The 25,306-nt window shown below is 23.7% G+C and overlaps 3 protein-coding genes and 1 long non-coding RNA gene across 9 annotated transcripts in view; all 4 read left to right on the top strand.

The window, feature by feature from the left end:
* Window positions 1-1,328: 1,328 nt before the first annotated feature.
* LOC135931931 (uncharacterized) lies at window positions 1,329-2,579 on the top strand. Of its 3 annotated transcripts, XM_065469250.1 has the most exons (7): window positions 1,329-1,369; window positions 1,460-1,703; window positions 1,746-1,797; window positions 1,841-2,094; window positions 2,137-2,196; window positions 2,237-2,305; window positions 2,345-2,579. In XM_065469250.1, exons 2-5 carry the CDS (start codon window positions 1,680-1,682, stop codon window positions 2,155-2,157), a joined length of 351 nt encoding a protein of 116 aa, XP_065325322.1. In that variant the 5' UTR covers window positions 1,329-1,369; window positions 1,460-1,679; the 3' UTR covers window positions 2,158-2,196; window positions 2,237-2,305; window positions 2,345-2,579. The 3 variants fall into 3 exon arrangements, with proteins under 3 accessions (XP_065325322.1, XP_065325323.1, XP_065325320.1); XM_065469251.1 differs by lacking the exon at window positions 1,329-1,369 and having other exon boundaries at window positions 1,378-1,703; window positions 1,844-2,094; XM_065469248.1 differs by lacking the exon at window positions 1,329-1,369 and having other exon boundaries at window positions 1,378-1,703.
* Window positions 2,580-19,725: 17,146 nt separating this feature from the next.
* The window catches only part of LOC135926025 (N-glycosylase/DNA lyase-like), a 72,305-nt gene continuing 66,724 nt past the window's right edge, over window positions 19,726-25,306 (top strand). For 3 of the 4 annotated variants that reach the window (XR_010571992.1, XM_065462690.1, XM_065462048.1), the window contains exons 1-2: window positions 19,739-19,842; window positions 20,007-20,173. Coding sequence is in view for 3 of the 4 variants with exons in the window: in XM_065462690.1 (XP_065318762.1) it covers window positions 19,751-19,842; window positions 20,007-20,173 (259 nt within the window). In the remaining variant the exon portion in view is untranslated. Of the gene's footprint in view, window positions 19,843-20,006; window positions 20,174-25,306 lie in introns of all 4 variants that reach the window. The other variant, XM_065463491.1, reaches the window with a different exon arrangement.
* Window positions 22,901-23,867, top strand: LOC135922328 (uncharacterized). The gene is made up of 3 exons (XR_010570855.1): window positions 22,901-23,469; window positions 23,516-23,678; window positions 23,728-23,867. It is a non-coding gene; the product is annotated as an uncharacterized LOC135922328 (long non-coding RNA).
* On the top strand, window positions 23,966-24,482 carry LOC135922354 (uncharacterized). The gene is made up of 3 exons (XM_065456737.1): window positions 23,966-24,066; window positions 24,119-24,215; window positions 24,261-24,482. Exons 1-3 carry the CDS (start codon window positions 23,968-23,970, stop codon window positions 24,401-24,403), a joined length of 339 nt encoding a protein of 112 aa, XP_065312809.1. The 5' UTR covers window positions 23,966-23,967; the 3' UTR covers window positions 24,404-24,482.

The following is a 25,306-nucleotide window of genomic DNA, read 5'->3' as shown; positions in this document are numbered from 1 at the left end:
ATACACCCCCCTGCACTGATTATAATAATGTGATTGAACTTTAATAAATAAAATAATTATCATTGAAATGAGTACAATATTACCTTATTATATATTTAAACGTGATAATTAAGCGCCTACACACACATACACGGTAGATTAGATTTCCAATTGATCGTTTTGCAGGACATTTGCCTAAAATATATTTTTTACATTGTAAAATTAAAATCGTTTGTTTTTTTATAAAATTTTATCTTGTTTACATTCTTTTATATTTAAAAAATATCTTTGGTTTTTTTAAATAAATTAATATATTTTCATAAATCAAGATGTTATTTTATTTTGAAAAATAGTTACCGACTTTGTATTTATATACTGTGTTGTGATGATTTGATGAAACATATTGACGATTAAATTAAAACCCATTCATATAAAATATAATCTTTGCAAAAATAATTAAAATACAGACAAAGCATTATTGAAATTTCTTTTATTATTCCTTTGGTTATTTTAGCAAATATTATATTTTATATGAATGGGTTTGAATTTAATCGTCAATATGTTTCATTAAATCATCACAACACAATTATAAAAAATAATAGGCGGATAATTAAGTCAATTCAAAATCCCGGCTGAAAATAATTCTTTTTAGCAATTTTTATATTTCTACCGCAATTTTCTGATTTCCCTCCCAAAATACTAAATTTCTCCCGTAATTTCAAAATTTTGACCTGGCAACCCTGGCTGTGAACATATATTTATCTCCCTGCATAATATCAAGAGAACTTTCATTAGCTAATTTAAAATAATGCTATATATATAAATTTTATTTCTAAATTACTAAACAATATTCATGAATAAAATCACATTCCTTATGTAAAAACCTAGGTAGTTTAATTCTATCTTGTCCAATTTATCAGATTTAGTTTTAATAATTTCTGACATTAATTGCAAAGCATTATATGTGGAGTTCCATGGTTAATGATGCTTACTACCTTAAGGTACTACCTATCAAATTTGAATTTTGTTCATTTTTCATTTGGATGGGCACTACCAAATATATTTATAATATATATTTGAAAAATCGTGATTTTTGGGAAGCTTCTATGGCCTAGTAGGCAAGAGCTTGGCTTACTGATCCCATGGTCCCGGGTTCGAATCCCGGGAATGGTCATGTTTTTTTTCTTATTCTAACTTGGTGGCTCCATCCTTGGGGGGATATTATATAGGAGGCTGGACTCGACCACGTGATTCCGTATTAATATATTAAATAATAAGGGTCTTATTAAATTTTAATAAATTTTGGTCGGTATTTAGCAAATTAGGTTGGTATTTAGAATATTTCCATACATTCACTTGGTAGTATGCATCATTAACCGAGTTCCATCGGGTAGGACATATAAAATAAGGGCCAATATTTTTTTTTATAATCTCTTATTTTATCTATTCTATACATTTTGACAAAACTTTTTCAAAAAAGGGTATATCTAAAAAAAATTTCTGGCATCTCCTTCCTTTAGGGTGAATTCACAGTAGAGAGCGACAGCGACACGACAAAATACAAATATATGTAATTACCAATGACTATTCATAGTGAGCTTTTGCGACGCGACACGACAATCCCGCCACATTTGTCGCATTAAACTTAAAAATCAAGTTACAAATCATTTTGTTTTTTTCCATACGACATTAACTACAATATGGCCGAAATACAAAATTTGCAAGTAAATTTTTGATTATAAAAATATCATATATATATTTTTTAGAAAAATAATTCCATATGGAAATCCATAGCAGCAGAAAATAGTATTGAGACAGGTAATTAAAGATTATATTAATTTAAAATATTTTTCTTTTACAGTAGAGATAGCTAAATCTACAGATTCTTTTTTGAGGGAACATAAAAAGTTGAAATGTTTAAAAAGTGGGTCAGGGGCTGATCACATTCCCACCTGGAAATTTTATAATAATTTAACTTTTTTGATTCTCACTATAGAATCTGGGAAACAATACATCAACCTGAAAAAAATAAAACCTCTTATACATAATATTGGTGAAGCAAACATTGCTAGAGCAATGTTTGAACAGATGAGTGGAAATTTCCATATAAAGATGGTAAATATACTAATTTTTGTTAAAATTTTTATTATTATATAGCTGTTGAAATTGAATGTGTAGAGACTAGTCAGAGTCAATCTACAGATGTTAGGAATGATGGTGATTATATTTTATATAAATAATAATATTATATATTTAGCATCACCATCAACTAGTGAATCTTATGTACCTGGCAAAAAGTTAATTAAAAAGAGAGATATTGATCAAGGTAATTTGCATTTGTAAATATATTATTATTTTAAACTAGATTTATTTGTTCAAGTTCTTGAAATTGAAAGAATAAAAGAAAGCAGAAAATCAACAAATTCTTGGATCAATGTGATGCTTGAGCAGACCCTGGCAAAAAGATCAGAAAGGGGAAAGAAGAAGCTTATTAAAATTATTTTTGATATTCTCTTCAACTTTGACACTGATGAAGAAGAATGAAAAATATTATATATTGTTATTATTTCATTGGAGGCTTTTATATTATTTTAATTATATTTATGACATATATAATAAATAAACTTTCTTTTTATTAAATTATTACAAATCAATATAAAAAAATAGAGTAATAATTTTGAAATTTATTATATTATTAAGCTCTAATAGACTTGATAATTTTATTTCTCTAAAAATATTCAGAAAAGGCATCTCTAATATCTTTAGAAACTTTTGAGGTTTTTTTTTATAGATTGAGGATTACATAAATAATTATTTTGTTTATGATCTTGTATATCCTTAGGGTATAGATTTATGTTTTATATTATTTTAATCATATTAAGACACATATAATAAATAAAACTTTCTTTTTATTATATCATTACAAATCAATATAAAAAAATATAATAATATTTATAAAATATAAGCTATAATTGCCAAGGTAATTTATTTCTATAAAAATATTCTGAAAATACATCTCTAATATCTTTAGAAACTTTTGAGGGGTTTTTTATGGATTGAGGATTCCAGAAATAATTATTTTGTTTATGATCTTGAGTATCCTTAGGGCGAAGATATATAAAGTTGTTATTGAAACCATATTTTTATAAAATTAAAAAAATGCTTGTCGCTACTACTATGAATGCTATGTCGCTTACGACAAATCAGCTGCTCTGTCGCCTAATGTCGTGTGGTGATTGTCGTGTCGCTGTCGCTCTCTACTGTGAATTCACCCTTATCCTCTGGCACAATTTCCTTCTAAAATTAAAATGTATTATAGCGAATGCATTAGCGCTAATGTAATACCGCGAAAGTGTTATCGCGAATGCAATCGCGATTATAATATCGCAAATGCATTATCGCGAATATAATTAGGCTGGTATTCTGGTTTTTTGAAGAAGGTCTGAACTTGCTAAATGAGTTAAAATATAATTAGAGAGTAAAGAATTTCCTTAGAGAAATAGAGATCCGGTAGAAAAATATTATCGGCCAGGAACTTCCAAAATATAACAAATATATGGTTTCCGATATATTTAAAAAATAAAAACATATTAATAATGAACTCTTTATTAGAGAGTAAGTGAAGAATTTTAATACTTCTATTAATTATATCAACCATTTGTATAATATAAATCATTTCATACGTGATACTGCATTCGCTGTAATATATTCGCGATAATACATTAACGATAATGAATTAGCGATATTGCATTCACGATAATACATTCGCTGTTATGCATTCGCTATAATAACTTCGCGGTAATGTTCTCGCTCTTATACATTCCCTATGATGCATTCGCGATAATGCATTCGGGGTAATATATTCGTTGTAATGCATTCACGATAATGTTTTCACAATAATGCATTTGCCATACTGTTTTCTCTATGATGCATTCGCGATAATGCATTCGCGATAATGCATTCGCGATAATACATTTTGTGGAAAAAGTTTCGCGGTATTGACGTGATCCGAAAGTATTATATCAGTTTCAAATCTTCAAGTACCAACAGCGTCTACATGACAGGATATTCACTGGATGCAAACCTCCTTCAAAAACTTATATACCCCTATTTCCGCATTATTAATTACAACCTTTATTAGGCATAAATATGAGTTTAATGATAGAATCTCTAACCCTTCTAAATTATATTTAAATAGGATAGCAGAAAGGGATCCAGAAATTGTTTTAAATTATGTCTGTTATTGTGTATAATATATAGATTTGGTCAATGTTTAGCAATATTGTATTATGATATAATGAAAATATTAATTTTACAGCAATGCATTTTGCCCTATTTCATCTAAATATTTAATAGAAACCCCCCCCCCCCCCCAATAAATTCATTCTACACCTAGTGTACCTCCTTAACTGCTTATCCCTTATTCCTAAAAAAATTGGATGCAAACTGTTACTACCCACACCGCTCACGTAGACCCTGAGTATTAATTTAAAAAGACATTTGATTGTAATGTTAATTATTTTATTTAATATAACTAAATAGCCAGCTAAATTTATTTTAAGTAAAAGATATTAAATTTTATATATTATATACATAGATAGAAAATTGTTGGTATAATTTAGAAATTATTACAAATTTATATTTTTATAAAAATATTTAATATAAAACGAGAAAGTAGAGGATTGGAGGAGGATGACTTATCTCAATTTTTTGAAGCAAAGACAAAATAAATGTTTTTAATAAATTTCACCTCGTTAAAAGAGTTGTTTATTAAGTATAATTCCGTAATCCCCTCATTTTCCCATGTAGAGAGCGTTTTTAGTATAGCTAATGTCGTATTAACTGCCAAGCGTTCTTGTCTATCAGTTGAAAATTTTGAAAAACAAATGTTATTAAATTATTATTTTTTATAAATACAAATATCTTTTTATTCACTATATTATATTGTATTTATAATTATATTATCAAAATAAAACTATATTATTTTTTTTAAAATATAAGACATTTATTTATATTATATTAAATTTTAAAAAAAATTTAAAAAAAAATTTAACATATTTGAACGAACGCGAACTCGTTCCTTTTTTTGAAAGTGAACGTGAACGAGTTCAATTTTTTTTGAAATGTTTACCCACTATTTACACTGCATGGCTCTATTGGCATCCACAGTGGCAACATGTGTGACTGGCACAACATTGATGATGAGGTAAACTATAAGATTCTGATATTTTAAAATCCTGAGCAGTAGTATAAAGACTTGATATAGGTATTGGTAAAACTTCTTCTTCATCTTCCAGATCATCCATGGATTCACTAGTATTTTCAATTGGCTTGAAAACTCAATAATAAATAAGTACTCATACATATGTTTATGTTTATATTTATAATAAAATAAACATAAAAGATTTTAGAAAATATTTAGCATTATCAGTAATGGTCATTGTGATTTTATTTTGAATGCAATAATCTTTTGCTATATCTTGTAAATTCTTTGTAATTTTATTATATGTATTACTACCAATCATTCTTTTACAAACCAACGCTACATTTTTTTTTTCCAAACTTGTTGGATCTATATAGTGTGTAGTGACTCCTATGTATGAACTAAAAATTAACATTTCTTAAAACTGCTCAAATAATTTGTTATTAATTAAATATTATATTTAAATGTTAGCTATACAGGCGATAGGCATTCCAACATTCTGCTGTCGTGCATATTAGCGATGGTTCTTTTAGACTATTTATGATTTCTTTCATTTTATTTCCCTCTTTTGAAAATTCTACCAACCACTGTCTGTCGACAAATTATATTTTTGTGGAGCTAATGTTTTGATTATTTTTATAAATAAAAAATCTTCAACAATTGAAAATGGCTAAATGCTATCTATAATAAAAGCATTTATTAAATCATCTAAAGTGGTTTGGGTTAAAGTCTGAGGTCTCTTGGCAAAAATATTAGAGGACGATAATCCTAGTTCAATATTTTCTTTAATAGATTTATTCTCCTTCCCTTTTTTAATTTTCAGTTTGATGTTTTCTCTTAAAATTTAAAATTACAATTGTCAACATTTATTTAGTATTTATACTCCTAAGCTTTACAATGTTGCGATTTGAGGTAATCCAACTAAAATTTCGTATTTTTGGTAGATATGGCAAACATTTTACAATCAGAGATTTGTTTTCTTTATTTTGAGATATTATTTATTTTAAAATATGCTCTATAAATTGGCCATGGGAAAACAATGTTTAAACTTGTTGATGCTTCATTGATTATTACTTCTTCCACTTCATCAATATAAATCTAAAATATATATAATAAAATAAAATTTAACAAATTCCATGCTGATTCCTTGAGATGGATTGCAATATATAAATTTGTTCGGTTTATTAATAAATTCGGGACATAATATTTAATGAATATTTATATGTATTTTTTTTGGGAGATGATAGACTTACTCCAAATGGCGTATTAGCAAGAAATAAAAGTTATATTTTTTCTTATTTATACGCATTTTCCGAATCGATAAAAAAGTTACGAAATTTAACGAATTATTTAAAATTTTTATTTATAATAAAATGGATGTATAAATAATATCGTGAGCGAAATTTAGTAAACTATAAAGCAATATGAAAATTTAAAATACATAAATCTTTATATATCAGATTTTAGAATGTCACCAAAAAGTACTACCATAGCAATACCTTACTTATTTCCCAATATTTAACTGACTCAAAAATAGTTCATACCAAAGGTAAATTGTTGATATAGACAAATTTATAAACCTTTTTAATAGATTTAAAAACTCTTCTTTTAAATATGAAAGAAGGAGATATATTTTTATCCTATAAAGATTTACAAGATACTATAAAGCAATATGAAAATTTAAATTACATAAATCTTTATATATCAGATTCAAAAATTTTAAAATCACCTCTTTTTGAAAAATTTAGATATAAAAGCATAAAATTTCTTTGTATATTTGGTAGAAAGTACAATACAAAATCCACAGGTCTACGCAATTACATGTCTATAAAACAAGGATGTCAATTCCATTTGCAAATTACATTCATGAAAAACAAATTATTTGTCTAGGATATGCATGAAAATCACAATCATCCCTATGGTAAAGGCACATAATCTTGAAATTATTAAGATAAATATATAATTTAACTTAGTGATATGGATAGGCTTATAGGGTTAATTTATTAAATTTTGATAGAATATATATAAGATAAAAGTATGAAATAATGTTTTTAAAACAAATGAAAAATGCATTTTTTGATTATAAAAATACTATCGAATTTTAGATGAAAATTTATACCAATCATTATCCAGACAAAGAAAGCTTAATGAAGCACAGTATAAATTTGTAGTTGAAGCTATAACTACAGGAGGAAATAAATCCAAAATAAAAAATAAACTATTTTCTGAAGGAAAGTTTATAACCCTAAGTGATTTGCATAATATAGACAAAAATACAAAAAAAACTTATGATAATAATTATAATGATAGATAAAGTTAAGGAAGATAATGATGCTAATATGGAATTATATACTGTAGATGGGAATCTAATTGGTATATATTATCAAACTCATCAAATGCAGTATATTTTTTCAAAATATCCTGGAGTTATATGTGTGGATCGATTAAATAATAGGCATATGCCTGTGTATATTTTGGTATCAATTGATGGAAATAATAGATCACATATTATATGTGTATGGATTGTCAAATCTGAGTCATTTGATATAGCTACACAAATGTTTCAAATTTTAAAAAAACTGAATTCAGCTTGAACAGATATAAAGGTCATTGTTAGTGATAAAGGTTGTGCTGGGATAAAAGCTTACATTGGGGCATTCCCTCATGTTCAATTGGAATTATGTAGGGGATAGGGAAGTTACCCACAAAAAAAGGAATATTCCTAATGATATGATTAATAATGTGAAGCATCTATTGTATAGCATGCTAGATGCACAGTCTTCTGACATATATTTTGAAAATTATCACAAATTAACTAATTTAAATTTAGAATCATTAAATATCTATTTTTCTGGCGGGCATCATATCAGATATGAATGGTCCGATGCTTGGAAAATAAATCATTTAAATTTTAAACAATTATTTTAAAAAAAAACATGTTTATAATAGTCAGGAAAATGAATTTATAAATAATATCATAAAAGAAATTCAATTACCTAAGAAATTAAATAAAAGCGGGAGACCATTAGGATTTACAATATTGGATTCACAAAAAGGTACATTGACTTTATTTATTGTTAATAGTATATTATATAGAAAAGGCATACAAATCCAAAGAAAATCATATAGATAAAAAGTTAAAATTTCAACAAGACCTTAATTCCCAAAACTTTGTTGACCCAAAATAAGTTCATTCCAAAGGTAAATTGCTGATAAAGACAAAACTTTTTTAGATTATAAAAAATCTTCTTTACACCTTTTGAAGGATCTTCAAGTGGACTTAGTAGACTTTGTATACTCAGACTCAAAGTTCAAAAATTGTAATTTTATAATTATATACAGTTAATTGTAATTCTTAAATATCATGATTAATTTAATAAATATTTAAAGCCATAATTCAACATACATTTAAACATTTTTATAATCCAACTACCAATATTTGGAGGAAATATCATGCTACTCGCTTAAATTTAGCGTCAGCAAAAAAGAAAGTCTCTCAAAATATAGGAAGGGTGCTAACTGCTCCATTACGATTGGAAACAATTGAGCTAGATGGGAATTGTTTTTACCGGTAATTTAAAAATTTAAAAATAATTTTGGTTGTATTTTTTTTACTAATATACATAGAATATGATTTTGTTTCTTTCTTTACCTTAAATTTTAATGATTATATCCTATATTAATTCATAATATTATTTTTAAAAACATTGATAGGTTTTTAGAAACAGTTTTTAAAAAAATAATTAGACACAAGACTTCTATGGTTTGATTAGATCACATATGGTCTTGCTGATGCTGCAAAAAATAATGATAAAAAATATATTAGATTATACTCAAGGTCAAAATACGTGTGGAGATGATGTGCAACAGTATATAATAGAAAAGGCAAATAAGAATGGTGAATAAGCAACGGATATTGAATTGCGAAGTGTTACCACACTTCTCAATACCCTGATATTGGTGTATGCTAGGTATGGAGCTTCATTTTGCTGGCAAATGTATCCACCATTTAAATATGATGATGAAAATATAAAAAAATTTGACCAAAACATTTATATTAACAAATCTGAATCCCATTTTGTAAATGTTATTGATTTTGAAGATTAATTACAAATGTTGATATTTTATATTTTTTACCAAAAGTATTTTAGTTTATTGTATTTGTCTTGTTTTTATGCATATTTTTTATTTATTTATCCTATTTTAACATATTATAAATAGATATATAGACTACAAAGATATCTTTTTTAATCATACCATTTTTATATACATTTCATTACATCACCAACACCATATAATCATCCCAATTATTATTTTACTTTGATTAATTTGTATTGCTAATACAATTTTTCCCACATTCTAAAAATAAATTTGGAGATTTTTTTAAAGTCTGAATTAATCCTTTTTTTAAAATCATCAACTCAAAAATGACTATATAAAAAATTTATAATATAACATGAATATCATTTTTTTAAATAAAAAAAATTGCCACCAAATAAGTTTTAATAAAGTGTTAACACTCTCGGGGGAAGGTGGGGGGTTTATATTATTTTTATTTTTTTTATGGTTTATTTTAAAAAAAATTATTTTTGCCTATAAATTTTTTATGGTTAAAATATAGGAATTATTAATTCCTCATATTTAAGTTATATTTAAGAGAATTTTGCATACAAATTTAATTTTTTTTGTGGTAAAAAATTTGTTATTTTTTGGAGAATTTTGCCTACAAATTTAATTTTTTTGTGGCAAAATATAGGAATTATTAATTCCGCATATTTTAGGAGAATTTTGCCTACAAATTTATTTTTTTTGTGGTAAAATATTTAAGTTATTTTTAGGAGATTTTGCATACAAATTTAATTTTTTTTATGGTAAAATATTTAAGTTATTTTTAGGAAAATTTTGCCTACATATTTAATTTTTTATTAATTTTGTATTAGGGATAAAATAGACCACACCTTTGAAATTTAAGTGATTTTTAACATTTCTAGTGAAGGGTTAAATCGAAATATAGTATTAAATGATGCAAATAAATATAGTTTTAAAATTTATACACGAAATATAGTATTAAATACTCAATTTTATTCATTAAATTGAAATATATTATTGAAGTTAATACAATCATTTATAAAATGAATAAAAATGTCAAATCATAAATTTTTAAAATTAAATTAATTTAGGTAAATTAATTAAGAACATTATGGGAGCTCATTAAGAGAAATTAATTTTTATAACTCTATTTAAAAAAATAATATCAAAAGATATAATTTATAAATTTCAACAAATTTAATAAAAAAAATTATATAAAAAATGAGTAATTGTTTGTAAATTTGAAGCTTGCTAGGGATTGTTGTGTGTCAATTTTATAGAATAAGTCATCACAAGGTAAGATTATTATTGTTTCCAAGTAACCTTTAAAATAAGACCTACAATATAATTTATAAATTTCAACATAAATTCAATAAAAAAATTTATATAAAAAATGAGTAATTGTTTGTAAATTTGAAGCTTGCTAGGGATTGTTGTGTGTCAATTTTATAGAATAAGTCATCACAAGTTAAGATTTATTCTTTTCTCAATCATTCTAAATTTCCTAATTCATAGCCATCTTAAGATTTATGTAATTTAAATTTTCATATTGTTATAACATCTTGTAAATCTTTATAGGATAAAAATATATCTCCTTCTTTCATATTTAAAAGAAGAGTTTTTAAATCTATTAAATAGTTTATAAATTTGTCTATATCAACAATTTACCTTTGGTATGAACTATTTGTGAGTCAACTAAATATTGGGAAATAAGAAAGATATTACTATGGTAGTACTTTTTGGTGACATTCTAAAATCTGATATATAAAGATCTATGTAATTTAAATTTTCATATTACTTTATAGCATCTTGTAAATCTTTATAGGATAAAAATATATCTCCTTCTTTCATATTTAAAAGAAGAGTTTTTAAATCTATTAAACACGTTTATAAATTTATGCTATAGCATCTTGTAAATCTTTATAGGATAAAAATATATATCCTTCTTTCATATTTAAAAGAAGAGTTTTTAAATCTATTAAAAAGGTTTATAAACTTGTCTATATCAACAATTTACCTTTGGTATGAACTATTTTTGAGTCAACTAAATATTGGGAAATAAGTAAAGTATTACTATGGTAGTACTTTTTGGTGACATTCTAAAATCTGATATATAAAGATTTATGTATTTTAAATTTTCATATTGCTTTATAGTTTACTAAATTTCGTTCACGATATTATTTATACATCCATTTTATTATAAATACAAATTTTAAATAATTCGTTAAATTTTCGTAACTTTTTTATCGATTCGGAAAATGCGTATAAATAAGAAAATATATAACTTTTATTTCTTGCTAATACGCCATTTGGCGTAAGTCTATCATCTCCCATTTTTTTTATATATAAGTTTTAATATTTTATATTTATATATATTTTTTTATATATAAGTTTTAATATTTTATATTTATATATAAGTTTTAGGGTAGGTCTATAAGTCGAAAGGCTGCTAGATACGAAAGGCTAAAAAATAATATTGAAAATAAAAATAACAAAGAAAATGATTAATGTGTAATTTGATTGATTTATTGCTTTTTTTACGAGAAAAATATTATAATAACATTACATTATAATATATTAAAAAAATGGAAATTTTAAGATCTTTTCAATTTTTTTATTAATTCTTTGAAATAAATTACGGTTTTAATTTTATTTAATTTTATTAATTTTTAATTTATATTTTTAATTAAATTATATTTATTTATTTAAAAAAAATGGAATATAATATATTAAAAAAATGGAAATTTTAAGATCTTTTCAATTTTTTTATTAATTCTTTGAAATAAATTGCGGTTTTATTTTTATTTTTATTTAATTTTTATTTTTAATTAAATTATATTTGGTTATTTTAAAAAAATGGATTATAATATTTCAATTTTTTTATTAATTCTTTGAAATAAATTGCGATTATAATTTTATTTAATTTCATTAATTTTTAATTTATATTTTTAATTAAATTATTTGGTTATTTTAAAATAATGGAATTTTTTAAATTATATGTATATTCTATTTAAGTTTTTTTTCAAAACTAAATTGATAGTAAGTATAACGATATTGTGAGTACTGGATTAGGGAAAAGGCTAACATCTTATATGCAATTTTGAATATTTTTATATCATTCTACTCAGAATTAAATTTCCTATCCAATTATGCTTAGATGTATTTTTTTACGTTTCCGGTCCAAAAAATAACATTTTTGTCGCGAAAACGTTCGAAGGGAAAAGGCTAACATCTTAAGTTTAATTAAGCATATTTAGATAGAAAATTTAATTCTGAGTTCAATGATATAAAAATTTATAAAATTAAACTTAAGATGTTAGCCTTTTCCCTTCGAACGTTTTCGCTACAAAAATGTTATTTTTGAACCGGAAACGTAAAAAATTACATCTAAGCATAATTGGATAGGAAATTTAATTCTGAGTAGAATGATATAAAAATATTCAAAATTGCATATAAGATGTTAGCCTTTTCCCTTCCAACGTTTTTACCACAAAAAAATTTTTAAAATTTATTTTTTGAGCCAATAACGTAAAAAAATACATCAAAGCATATTTAGATAGGAAATTTAATTCTGAGTTCAATGATATAAAAATTTATAAAATTAAACTTAAGATGTTAGCCTTTTCCCTTCGAACGTTTTCGCGACAAAAATGTTATTTTTTGAACCGGAAACGTAAAAAAATACATCTAAGCATAATTGGATAGGAAATTTAATTCTGAGTAGAATGATATAAAAATATTCAAAATTGCATATAAGATGTTAGCCTTTTCCCTTCCAACGTTTTTACCACAAAAAAATTTTTAAAATTTATTTTTTGAGCCAATAACGTAAAAAAATACATCAAAGCATATTTAGATAGGAAATTTAATTCTGAGTTCAATGATATAAAAATTTATAAAATTAAACTTAAGATGTTAGCCTTTTCCCTTCGAACGTTTTCGCGACAAAAATGTTATTTTTTGAACCGGAAACGTAAAAAAATACATCTAAGCATAATTGAATAGGAAATTTAATTCTGAGTAGAATGATATAAAAATATTCAAAATTGCATATAAGATGTTAGCCTTTTCCCTTCCAACGTTTTTACCACAAAAAAATTTTTAAAATTTATTTTTTGAACCAATAACGTAAAAAAATACATCAAAGCATATTTAGATAGGAAATTTAATTCTGAGTTCAATGATATAAAAATTTATAAAATTAAACTTAAGATGTTAGCCTTTTCCCTTTGAACGTTTTCGCGACAAAAATGTTATTTTTTGAACCGGAAACGTAAAAAAATGCATCTAAGCATAATTGGATAGGAAATTTAATTCTGAGTAGAATGATATAAAAATATTCAAAATTGCATTTAAGATGTTAGCCTTTTCCCTAATCCAGTACTCACAATATCGTTATACTTAAAATCAATTTAGTTTTGAAAAAAAACTTTAATAGAATATACATATAATTTTAAAAATTCCATTATTTTAAAATAACCAAATATAATTTAATTAAAGATATAAATTAAAAATTAATGAAATTAAATAAAATTATAATCGCAATTTATTTCAAAGAATTAAAAAAAAATTGAAATATTATAATCCATTTTTTTAAAATAACCAAATATAATTTAATTAAAAATAAAAATTAAAAATTAAATAAAAATAAAACCGCAATTTATTTCAAAGAATTAATAAAAAAATTGAAAAGATCTTAAAATTTCCATTTTTTTAATATATTATATTCCATTTTTTTTAAATAAATAAATATAATTTAATTAAAAATATAAATTAAAAATTAATAAAATTAAAACCGCAATTTATTTCAAAGAATTAATAAAAAAATTGAAAAGATCTTAAAATTTCCATTTTTTTAATATATTATAATGTAATGTTATTATAATATTTTTCTCGTAAAAAAAGCAATAAATCAATCAAATTACACATTAATCATTTTCTTTGTTATTTTTATTTTCAATATTATTTTTTAGCCTTTCGTATCATGCAGCCTTTCGACTTTTAGACCTTGCGTAAGTTTTAATATTTTATTTATATAATTTTTTATTATAGTAGTCTTAATATTTTTTAATATAAATTTATTTAAATATATGTTCTTATGAAATAAAATAAATTTTGCATTAAAGTATTTTTATTTATAATATAAAAAAGCGTTAAATAAAAGTATCTCAAAATGTATCTTAAAAATATCTAATAACAGATACCTCTAAAATAATTTATGGATACAGATACTTTTTAAAAATCTATCTAGATATAGATACCACATACATCTAGATAGTGTTGCGTAATCGGCTAAAAACTACGCCTAAGCCTAATAAGGCTAAGCCTAATTAGGTTAAGCCTAAAAATCGGCTAAGCCTAAAAATCGGCTAAGCCTATATAAATCTGCTATAAATTAGTCAAAATTCTGCATCGATGCTTAGTATTAATTATTATTTATTTTAGTAAAATAATTTATTATATTTATATTTAATGTAAATATTTTATTATTAACAACAAAAAAACATGATATGATTTAATATTTTTTTTATTTATATTATTATATTTTGAAATGAAAATAAATTTATATATTTGATGTTATTTTAATAAAAAAAATAATATGCTGCTATATTATAAAAATGTAATATTCTTTTTAATAAAATTTATTAGTGATTTTCACAATCTTCTTTATAAATACATCTTTTATTGAGGAATTATATTGTAAATTTTATTAGATAAATAAACAATCTTTTAGTTGAAATCTTTTATAATTTTTTTATCATTTTTTTTAAAATTATCTATTTTTTATTAAATGAGGTGGATTTTATGAAACTTTTTTGATGATTTTATATGATCTTTTTAAGGATAATATTTTAATTTGACAATTGTCATAATCGTTATTTTATAAGTTTTTTGAATTTTTTTGAAGAAAATAGGTTAAAATAAGTATTAATAACATGTGTAAATATAAATTTAGTGAAGATGTACCAATGAAAAGTGACAATTGTCATAATCGTTATTTTTAAAGTTTTTTGAATTTTTTTGACGACAATATGTTAAAATAAGTATTAATAACATGTTTAAATAAAAATTTAGTGAAGATGTGCCATAGAAAATTGACAATTGTCATAATCGTTATTTTATAAGTTTTTTGAATTTTTTTGAAGAAAATATGTTAAAATAGTATTAATAAGATGTTTAAATAAAAATTTAGTGAAGATGTACGATAGAAAAGTGACAATTGTCATAATCGTTATTTTATAAGTTTTTTGAATTTTTTTGAAGAAAATATGTTAAAATAAGTATTAAAAACATGTTTAAATAAAGTGAAGATGTACCATAGAAAAGTGACAATTGTCATAATCGTTATTTTATATGTTTTTTGAATTTTTTTGAAGAAAATATGTTAAAATAAGTATTAAAAACATGTTTAAATAAAAATTTAGTGAAGATGTACCATAGAAAAGTGACAATTGTCATAATTGTTATTTTTAAAGTTTTTGAATTTTTTTGACGACAATACGTTAAAATAAATATTAATAGCATGTTTAAATAAAAATTTAGTGAAGATGTACCATAGAAATTTGACAATTGTCATAATCGTTATTTTATAAGTTTTTTGAATTTTTTTGAAGAAAATAAGTATTAAAAACATGTTTAAATAAAAATTTAGTGAAGATGTACCATAGAAAAGTGACAATTGTCATAATCGTTAATTTTAAAGTTTTTGAATTTTTTAGAAGAAAATATGTTAAAATAGTATTAATAAGATGTTTAAATAAAAATTTAGTGAAGATGTACCATAGAAAAGTGACAATTGTCATAATCGTTATTTTATAAGTTTTTTGAATTTTTTTGAAGAAAATATGTTAAAATAAGTATTAAAAACATGTTTAAATAAAAATTTAGTGAAGATGATCCATGGAAAAGTGACAATTGTCATAATCGTTATTTTATAAGTTTTTTGAATTTTTTTGAAGAAAATATGTTAAAATAAAATTTAGTGAAGATGTACCATAGAAAGTTGACATTGTCATAATCTTTATTTTTAAAGTTTTTTGAATTTTTTTGACGAAAATATGTTAAAATAAGTATTAATAAGATGTTTAAATATAAATTTAGTGAAGACAATGAAAAGTGACAATTGTCATAATCGTTATTTTTAAATTTTTTGACGAAAATATGTTAAAATAAGTATTAATAACATGTGTAAATATAAATTTAGTGAAGATGTACCAATGAAAAGTGACATTTGTCATAATCGTTATTTTTAAAGTTTTTTGAATTTTTTTGAAGAAAATATGTTAAAATAAGTATTAATAACATGTTTAAATAAAAATTTAGTGAAGATGTACCATAGAAAAGTGACAATTGTCATAATCGTTATTTTATATGTTTTTTGAATTTTTTTGAAGAAGATATGTTAAAATAAGTATTAAAAACATGTTTAAATAAAAATTTAGTTAAGATGTACTATAGAAAAGTGACAATTGTCATAATCGTTATTTTTAAAATTTCTTTGATGTAAATGGGTAAAAATATTGATTGTAAACTTAAAATTGCCTCAATATATGCCATAGAAAAACATATGGTAATAATAGATTCTCCCCTAAAAACAGGAGCAAATTGGCATTTTATTACATCCGTTCATCGGGTAAGAATTAATATGCAAAATTTATATCATAATATCTAATCCTAAGTTAGAAATTATTATTTTTTTACCAATTTTCACCCGACAATCTTGCTTAAAATGTGGGTAAACTTTTTTTTCTATTTTAAAATCAATATCGATGCAAGTTAACTTTTTTCGTCAAATAAATTCAAAAAACTTTAAAAATAACGATTATGACAATTGTCACTTTTCTATGGTACATCTTCACTAAATTTTTTTTTAAACATGTTTTTAATATTTATTTTAACATATTTTATTCAAAAAAATTCAAAAAACTTTAAAAATAACGATTATGGCAAATGTCACTTTTCATTGGTACATCTTCACTAAATTTATATTTACACATGTTATTAATACTTATTTTAACAAATTTTGGTCAAAAAAATTCAAAAAACCTTAAAATTAACGATTATGACAATTGTCACTTTTCTATGGTACATCTTCACTAAATTTATATTTACACACGTTATTAATACTTATTTTAACATATTTTCGTCAAAAAACTTTAAAAATAACGATTATGACAATTGTCACTTTTCATTGGTACATCTTCACTAAAATATTTACACATGTTATTAATACTTATTTTAACATATTTTCGTCAAAAAAATTCAAAAATTTTAAAAATAAGATTATGACAATTATCACTTTTCTATGGTACATCTTCACTAAATTTTTATTTAAACATCTTATTAATACTATTTTAACATATTTTCTTCAAAAAAATTCAAAAAACTTATAAAATAACGATTATGACAATTGTCACTTTTCATTGGTACATCTTCACTAAATTTATATTTACACATGTTATTAATACTTATTTTAACAAATTTTGGTCAAAAAAATTCAAAAAACCTTAAAATTAACGATTATGACAATTGTCACTTTTCTATGGTACATCTTCACTAAATTTATATTTACACACGTTATTAATACTTATTTTAACATATTTTCGTCAAAAAACTTTAAAAATAACGATTATGACAATTGTCACTTTTCATTGGTACATCTTCACTAAAATATTTACACATGTTATTAATACTTATTTTAACATATTTTCGTCAAAAAAATTCAAAAATTTTAAAAATAAGATTATGACAATTATCACTTTTCTATGGTACATCTTCACTAAATTTTTATTTAAACATCTTATTAATACTATTTTAACATATTTTCTTCAAAAAAATTCAAAAAACTTATAAAATAACGATTATGACAATTGTCACTTTTCATTGGTACATCTTCACTAAATTTATATTTACACATGTTATTAATACTTATTTTAACATATTTTAGTCAAAAAAATTCAAAAAACTTTAAAAATAACGATTATGACAATTGTCACTTTTCATTGGTACATCTTCACTAAATTTGTATTTACACATGTTATTAATACTTATTTTAACATACTTTCTTCAAAAAAAATCAAAAAACTTATAAAAGAACGATTATGACAATTGTCACATTAAAATATTATCCTTAAAAAGATCATATAAAATAACATCAAAAAAGTTTCATAAAATCCACCTCATTTAATAATAAATAGATAATTTTAAAAAAATGATAAAAGATTTCACCTAAAAGATTGTTTATTTATCTAATAAAATTTACAATATAATTCCTCAATAAAAGATGTATTTACAAAGAAGATTGTGAAAATCACTAATAAGTTATATTATAAAGAATATTACATTTTTACAATATAACAGCATATTATTTTTTTTATTAAAAATACATCAAATAAATAAATTTATTTTCATTTCAAAATATAATAATATAAATAAAAAATATTAAATCATATCATGTTTATTTGTTGATAATAATAAAATATTTACATTAAATATAAATAAAATAAATTATTTTACTAAAATAAATAAATAATAATTAATGCTAAGCATCGATGCAGAATTTTGACTAATTTATTTTAGCCAATTTTTAGGCTTAGCCCATTTTTAGGCTTATCCAATTTTTAGGCTTAGCCGATTTTTAGGCTTAGCCTAATTAGGTTTAGCCGATTTTTAGGCTTTACCTAATTAGGCTTAGCCGATTTTTCCACCTAAAATCTCGGCTAAGCAGTTTTTTAGTCGGCTAAAATTAGCCCATTACGCAACACTACATCTAGATATTTCAATTACCCAGTTTTATAATGTTCGACAATTTGCTAAACATTGCATTGTGCATGCATAGCGTCTACATGAGCGGGGGGGGGGGGGGTAGGAATAGTTTGTATTCAATTTTTAGGGGGTAGGGAGCAGATGCCTTTAATGGGGGTAGGATAAATATTTTGAAAGGTTATCTATTAAATTTCGAGATGAAATAGGACAAATTAGTTTCTCTAAAAATTAATTCTTTTATTATAGATTTATTATAATACAATGATATTGCCGATCATCAACCAAATCTATACATTTCAAACAATCATAGACATTAAAATAAATTCTGAAATAAAAGATTTCATGACAGATAAAAATTCTAAGAACATAAAATCCAAATTACATCAAGTGAGGATTATAATTAAAAATAAAAGTTATAAAATGTAAAAATCGTAAAAATAAATTGAAAATAACTAAATCCAACTCCTGCTATACTGAGTATGATAAAAATTCGTAAAAAGTATTTAAAACTCAAATCAAAAAGAATAATAAATCTATGTCAAGTAAATCCTAAAATATAAATACTTCGCGATTATATTTTAAAAACTTTGTAGACATCTAATAAATTATCTTACTCAAAATTTAAGTCAAAATTTAAATTTGTTATCAATAGAGGTTGCTGTCACTATATTGATGAACTGTTACTCATGGTTCTATCGTACTTCCAACATTTCAATGCATAATTTTATAAAACATAATATTCCCTTACAATTCAATGATCATATATTAAATCTTAGTATTAGCTTGTTTAATGGGCAGTCATTTAGGTATTAAATTATTATATACACTTCATAGAATAAGTTAAATTAAATTTATAAGCCTCTATTGAATTTATTTAGATATTTATTGTTATTTGTGCCTTATCATAAAATAATAGTCAAAATATCTATAATGATAGCATAATTAAATATAATTAATATCTAATAATTAGATGGAGAAAACTTGATTCATTGGACAATAAGTATTTAGAAACATTTACAGGTGTGATTGAGCATGATATTTGGATTATTAGTCGAGTTAATGAGAATGATATAAATTGTGTCATATATACTCAGGATAAAGAAAAAATGAAAGAAGAATTTGTTAAAAAGTTCCATGGTAAATTTAAAATTAAATTTATATTTATTTAAATGCCAAACAATAAATCAAGATGTGAGCTATGCTTACAGGCTATTAATGCTTTATTTTATGGAATTTTAAAAAGATAACACAATAATTAAAAATTCTCTGCTTTAGTTGAAATATCATTGCTTTCAATAGTAAATTTAGATCAACTTGGGCCTATTTCCAAATAAAATTTTGGATTTTCATTTGCTAAGGCTTAAATTTTATTGAATATTTAACTGTTTTATTAATTTTTTAATATTTGCAGGGCCGGGGGGGGGGGAGGTGGCACTATTTTTTAAAATTTTTTCTTATTTTTATTAAAATTTGTAAATGTAATATGAATGTAAAATAATACTATAATATGAATATACAAAATAATACGACACAATTTTTTAATTTTAACATAACTGAATTAAAAGATATATTCTGTCATATTCTTCTTTTATAAGTCATTAATGCCAAATTTACGTTGATCTTTCATCAATTCTCTAGTACTCGATAGTGTTGTTAAACGGCTCGTTTTGAGCCGATTTTAAAAATGGCTAACTCAGTTTTTTATCCAGAAAAATATTATGCAAACCTGAAAATTTTGCTCATATAAGGAGCAAAGCTCTAGATATGGTTTGCAACGGTCGGACCGATGGTCCAGTCTTATCATACTTTTTGGTCCTATGGGATGGTCCTATCCAACAACACGGTCTGGTCCGACCAAAGACCGATCAAAGAATATAAAAGTTTACTTGTATGTACATGAACATATAAAATATGATTATTTAATGCCTAACACTTTATAATATCTAATTCATCTTTTACTTTTTATATTCTTCCGTTTCATTCAATTAAATTCAATCGCCTTCAAGTATTTTAATTTAGTAGGGTAGGTAGTATTATATTTTATTTTTAGAAATGGATATTGAAATCATAGAAGTTGATACTACTAGTACTATTGAAATGCCACACTCTTCAAGGGGTGAAAGAATGACTATTGATGAAAATCAAAAAAATCCATCAAATTCTTTAAAAGATGTTAAAGAATTATACTATTATCTTAAAAAGAGACTGGTCATAAGATTTGTAAAATCTGTTTACAATCATTTTCAAATACATCAAGCACAAGTAAATTAAGCATATATACTATTAGCTGGGAACCAATATTAAAAACCCAATATAAACAAAATATTGTATTGGTATTGGGTCTAAAATATTGATATTGGTTTAAACAATATTTTCTATTTCTTGTATTGCTATTGGTTTATATTGTATTGGTTTAAATTCAAATAACTAAAAAAGAATAGAAATAAATAGTGATTATAAAACCCTTAGTTTCTAGTTTTAAATAAACATAGAAAAAAAAATTCATGAAGCATTACCATAAAAACAGGATTTTTAGAAATGCTAAATTATTACTTGCATTGTCTAATGTAATACAAAAAAAATCAATTCCAAATTTTACTTTTAATACAGAATTATAAATATTAATAGAATTATGTGCTGATTTAAAAGGAATAAAATCTAATAAATGATTATTTAATTTAAATTTATTATCAATATAATGAATCGTTATTATGCCCATAAAGGGTATTTTATTTGGAGAGGACCAAATGTCCATTGTTAAGGAAAATTTAGATGTAATGTTAGAACGTACAGATTTTAAATTGATAAAAGAACTATGTTAATGTTTCATAATTTCTATTTTTAATCTTTTTCTAGAAAGTAATTTTAGCGAGGGGTTAGAATATGCTATTAAATTTTTAAAAGTGATATTCTCAACCATTGAAAAGGCTGTTATTTTGAATAAAAAAGAATTAAATGTTTTAAATTAGCTTTATTATTTATATTATTAACTAAAAATGATTTTATTGTGTTAATTTTTTTACTGCCTATTTATTTGTTCACATTTCCTATATAATGTTGGGCTTGGGTGGATGGATTTAAGATGCGTCCATAACCCCGAGATTCTAAAATTGGGAAGAGATATTTTTTTACATTTATTGCAAATAGCCCTTTTTTGTTTTCACAACTAGTATAAAATTCCCATATTTTAGCTGTATTTCATCTTTTATTAGATATTGATGATTCTTCTTGTTCTTTATCGCTATTATTATTAGTATCAACAGCATTATCTATATTTATTAACTCTACTTGGTCTTCATTCAGTATAATATTCTAAATGAAATGGATTAATAAGTTTATTAATGAAATTAAAAAAATATACCACGTTAAAACCAAATAATTATATGTATTCATCTATTTTTAATATTGGTATTGGTTAAAATTGTATTTAAACCATATATTCAAAACCAATATATTTATGCCAATATTTAATTATATATTTGTTTATATTGGTATTGGTATTGTAAACCAATATTATATTGGTATTGGTCCCACCCCTATATACTATGATTCACATATGTTATGAATAATTTTGTCTTATTTTAGCTACTTTGAGACGACATATGTTTCTTAAATATAAAAATGTATCACAGGGAGAAGAAAAATTATTAGTTCAGAAAGAAATAAATTTTTCTTCAGATCATATATATAATAGCAGAATTACAACTGCTCAAAACAAAAAAATTAATAAATACATTGCGGAAATTATTATAACATCTACTATCCCCCTACATGCCCTTATAAATTATATTAAATTTTTGAAAATGATTGGATATATAAACCTAATATTAAAGTGCACACATATAATACTTTTAAAAAGAATATTTTAAACAATTATCTAAATAAAAAAATTCATGTTATATCCATGATAGCAAAATTGCCAGGAAAACTGGTTATCACTACAGATTTATGGACATCTGTTCAAAAACTTCCATATATCTGTAAGTGGGCACTATATAGATAAATCATGGAAAATGAAAGAAATCATATTGGATATTAATTATGTGCCTTATCCACACAAAGCTGAAAAAATATATAAATGTCTTTCAGATTTAATTATTGAATATAATTTAAAGGAAAAAATTATCAGTTTAACAACTGATAATGCTGCAAATATGGTAAAAACTCAGAGACTCATGAAGACTTACATGAGTCCAAACCCATTTGCAGCATATGGCTGTATGGCACACGTATTAAACATAATTTACCAAAATATTCTAAAAAACATTGATGAAGTTATCATTAAAGTGAGATTGATTACTACAAATATATCTCAAAGTCCATCATTGCTTCAAAAATATATGTCATTACTTAGAGGTATAGGACAGAAAATTCCCACTGATGTTGAAACTTGCTGGAATTCAACATATTTGATGTTGGTGAAGGTCCTTACAGTAAATTATCTATCTTTTTCTTTTTTTAATAGGATTATATATTTAGAATTTTGAGACAATAAGAACTTTGTGTTATTCAGAGTATGAAACCCTTGGCAGCATTGCCCTCACAAATAATGATAAAAATAAAATAGAGGAAGTAATTCCTTTATTAAAACCATTTTATGAAACCACCTTGGATTTATCTGGATCCTCCTATCCTACCATTGGTTGAATATCTTTTATCTAATATTTTAAAATGGTTTTTCTCTTATTTAGGCATATGTCTTATGCTAATGGAAAATATACAAATACATATTGCAAATATTTTTAATTCTGATTCCTCGCCCTCATTTATTGATGCAACTTTTGCAACGAAAGTCACTCAGAAAGCTAATCACTACATTCACAAATTTTTAAACATGGAGTCGTATATTGGTAGTCTATTAGACCCTAGAATCAAAAAGGTTATTCATAATTCTTTATAATATTACAAAATTTCTTTTTATTTAGGTTCACATGTATAATCTATTAAATACTTCTAAAAATTTTATCCAATTTAAGGAAGTATATGAAAAATATGCGAGCACTTTATCAAGTGGCATAAGGACAAACAAAGTATATAAAAATATTTATTTATTTATTTATTTATTGATAATTATTATTTAAGGAAATATCCCTGAGGGAGAGAATAGCCAGGGATAGGCTCATGGGAACTGGGTCATCAGAGGAGATAGCTCAGATAGAGGATATAACTGAAATTCAATGTTATTTATCTGATATTTTATGTCCTATTAATTCTAATATACTAGATTGGTGGGAAGGGAATCAATATCGATTTCCAGTTCTATCAAAAATAGCAATGGACTATCTCCCCCAGCAGGCTACATCAGTAGCATGTGAAAGGATATTTTCTAAAGCTAATGATAAAATAACTAAAAAAGCAATAGAATGAATCCAAAGATGGTTCAATCTATGATGGCACTTGAATCATGGATAAAAAATGGAATCATTTTTGATTTTTTAGAAGATAATTAAATTATTTATATACAATTTATTTTATAACCAAATATATATATCAAAAAAATTAATTAAATATGTAAATCATATTCATATTGATATAATTTATATTAAATAAATTTGTATTTTAATATTCTTTTGATTAGGCATTTGTGTATAATATAATAAAAATGAATTGATGATATAATTGAAATATTAATAGGGTAGTTTAACTATTCATTTTTAATAAATTTAAATGCAGAATAAAACTTTTGTAGCTTTATAAAAAAAATTTTTTTTAGGTGGGACCGGACCGCCTGAGCCGGACTAGACCGACGGTCCTGTCTCATTTGACTTAACGGTCCATCGGTCCGGTCCCATTTTAGAAAAAAAGACCAGACCGTTGCAAACACTAGCTCTAGACATATAGTATCGAAGAGTTAGCCGTTTTTAAAAATCGGCTCAAAACAAGCCGTTTAACAACATTAGTACTCGATAGAGCTATATTTAGTGTAGAGAATGAGGTCACAAGAAGCCGTTGATACCCCAATGATGATGGCTACTGAGTAACATTTATAGAATTCTATAAATGCAAGATAAAAATTTTTTCAAAATTGTGTGTTTCTATAACTTCTGCGGTTAATAATCCTTTTGCTATTTTCATTTCATGATGTAACGTTTCCATATTTAGGTTTAATAATTATTCAAATGGGGCTATTTTATTAATATAAAATAATCAGGGTCAAAGGGGGCAATGTATTAAAACATGATAGAAGATTATAATCATCTTGTATAAATCTATTTAAAAAATGATCAACAAAGTAATCAATAATTTTTTTTTAAAGAACTCCAATTGGGG

Source organism: Gordionus sp. m RMFG-2023, chromosome 1 (genome assembly GCF_954871325.1).
Source record: "Gordionus sp. m RMFG-2023 chromosome 1, tfGorSpeb1-WG-v2, whole genome shotgun sequence".
Lineage (NCBI taxonomy): Eukaryota > Metazoa > Nematomorpha > Gordioida > Chordodea > Parachordodidae > Gordionus > Gordionus sp. m RMFG-2023.
Note: the sequence above shows the minus strand (reverse complement) of the source record. Positions and strands in the feature narration are given on the sequence as shown.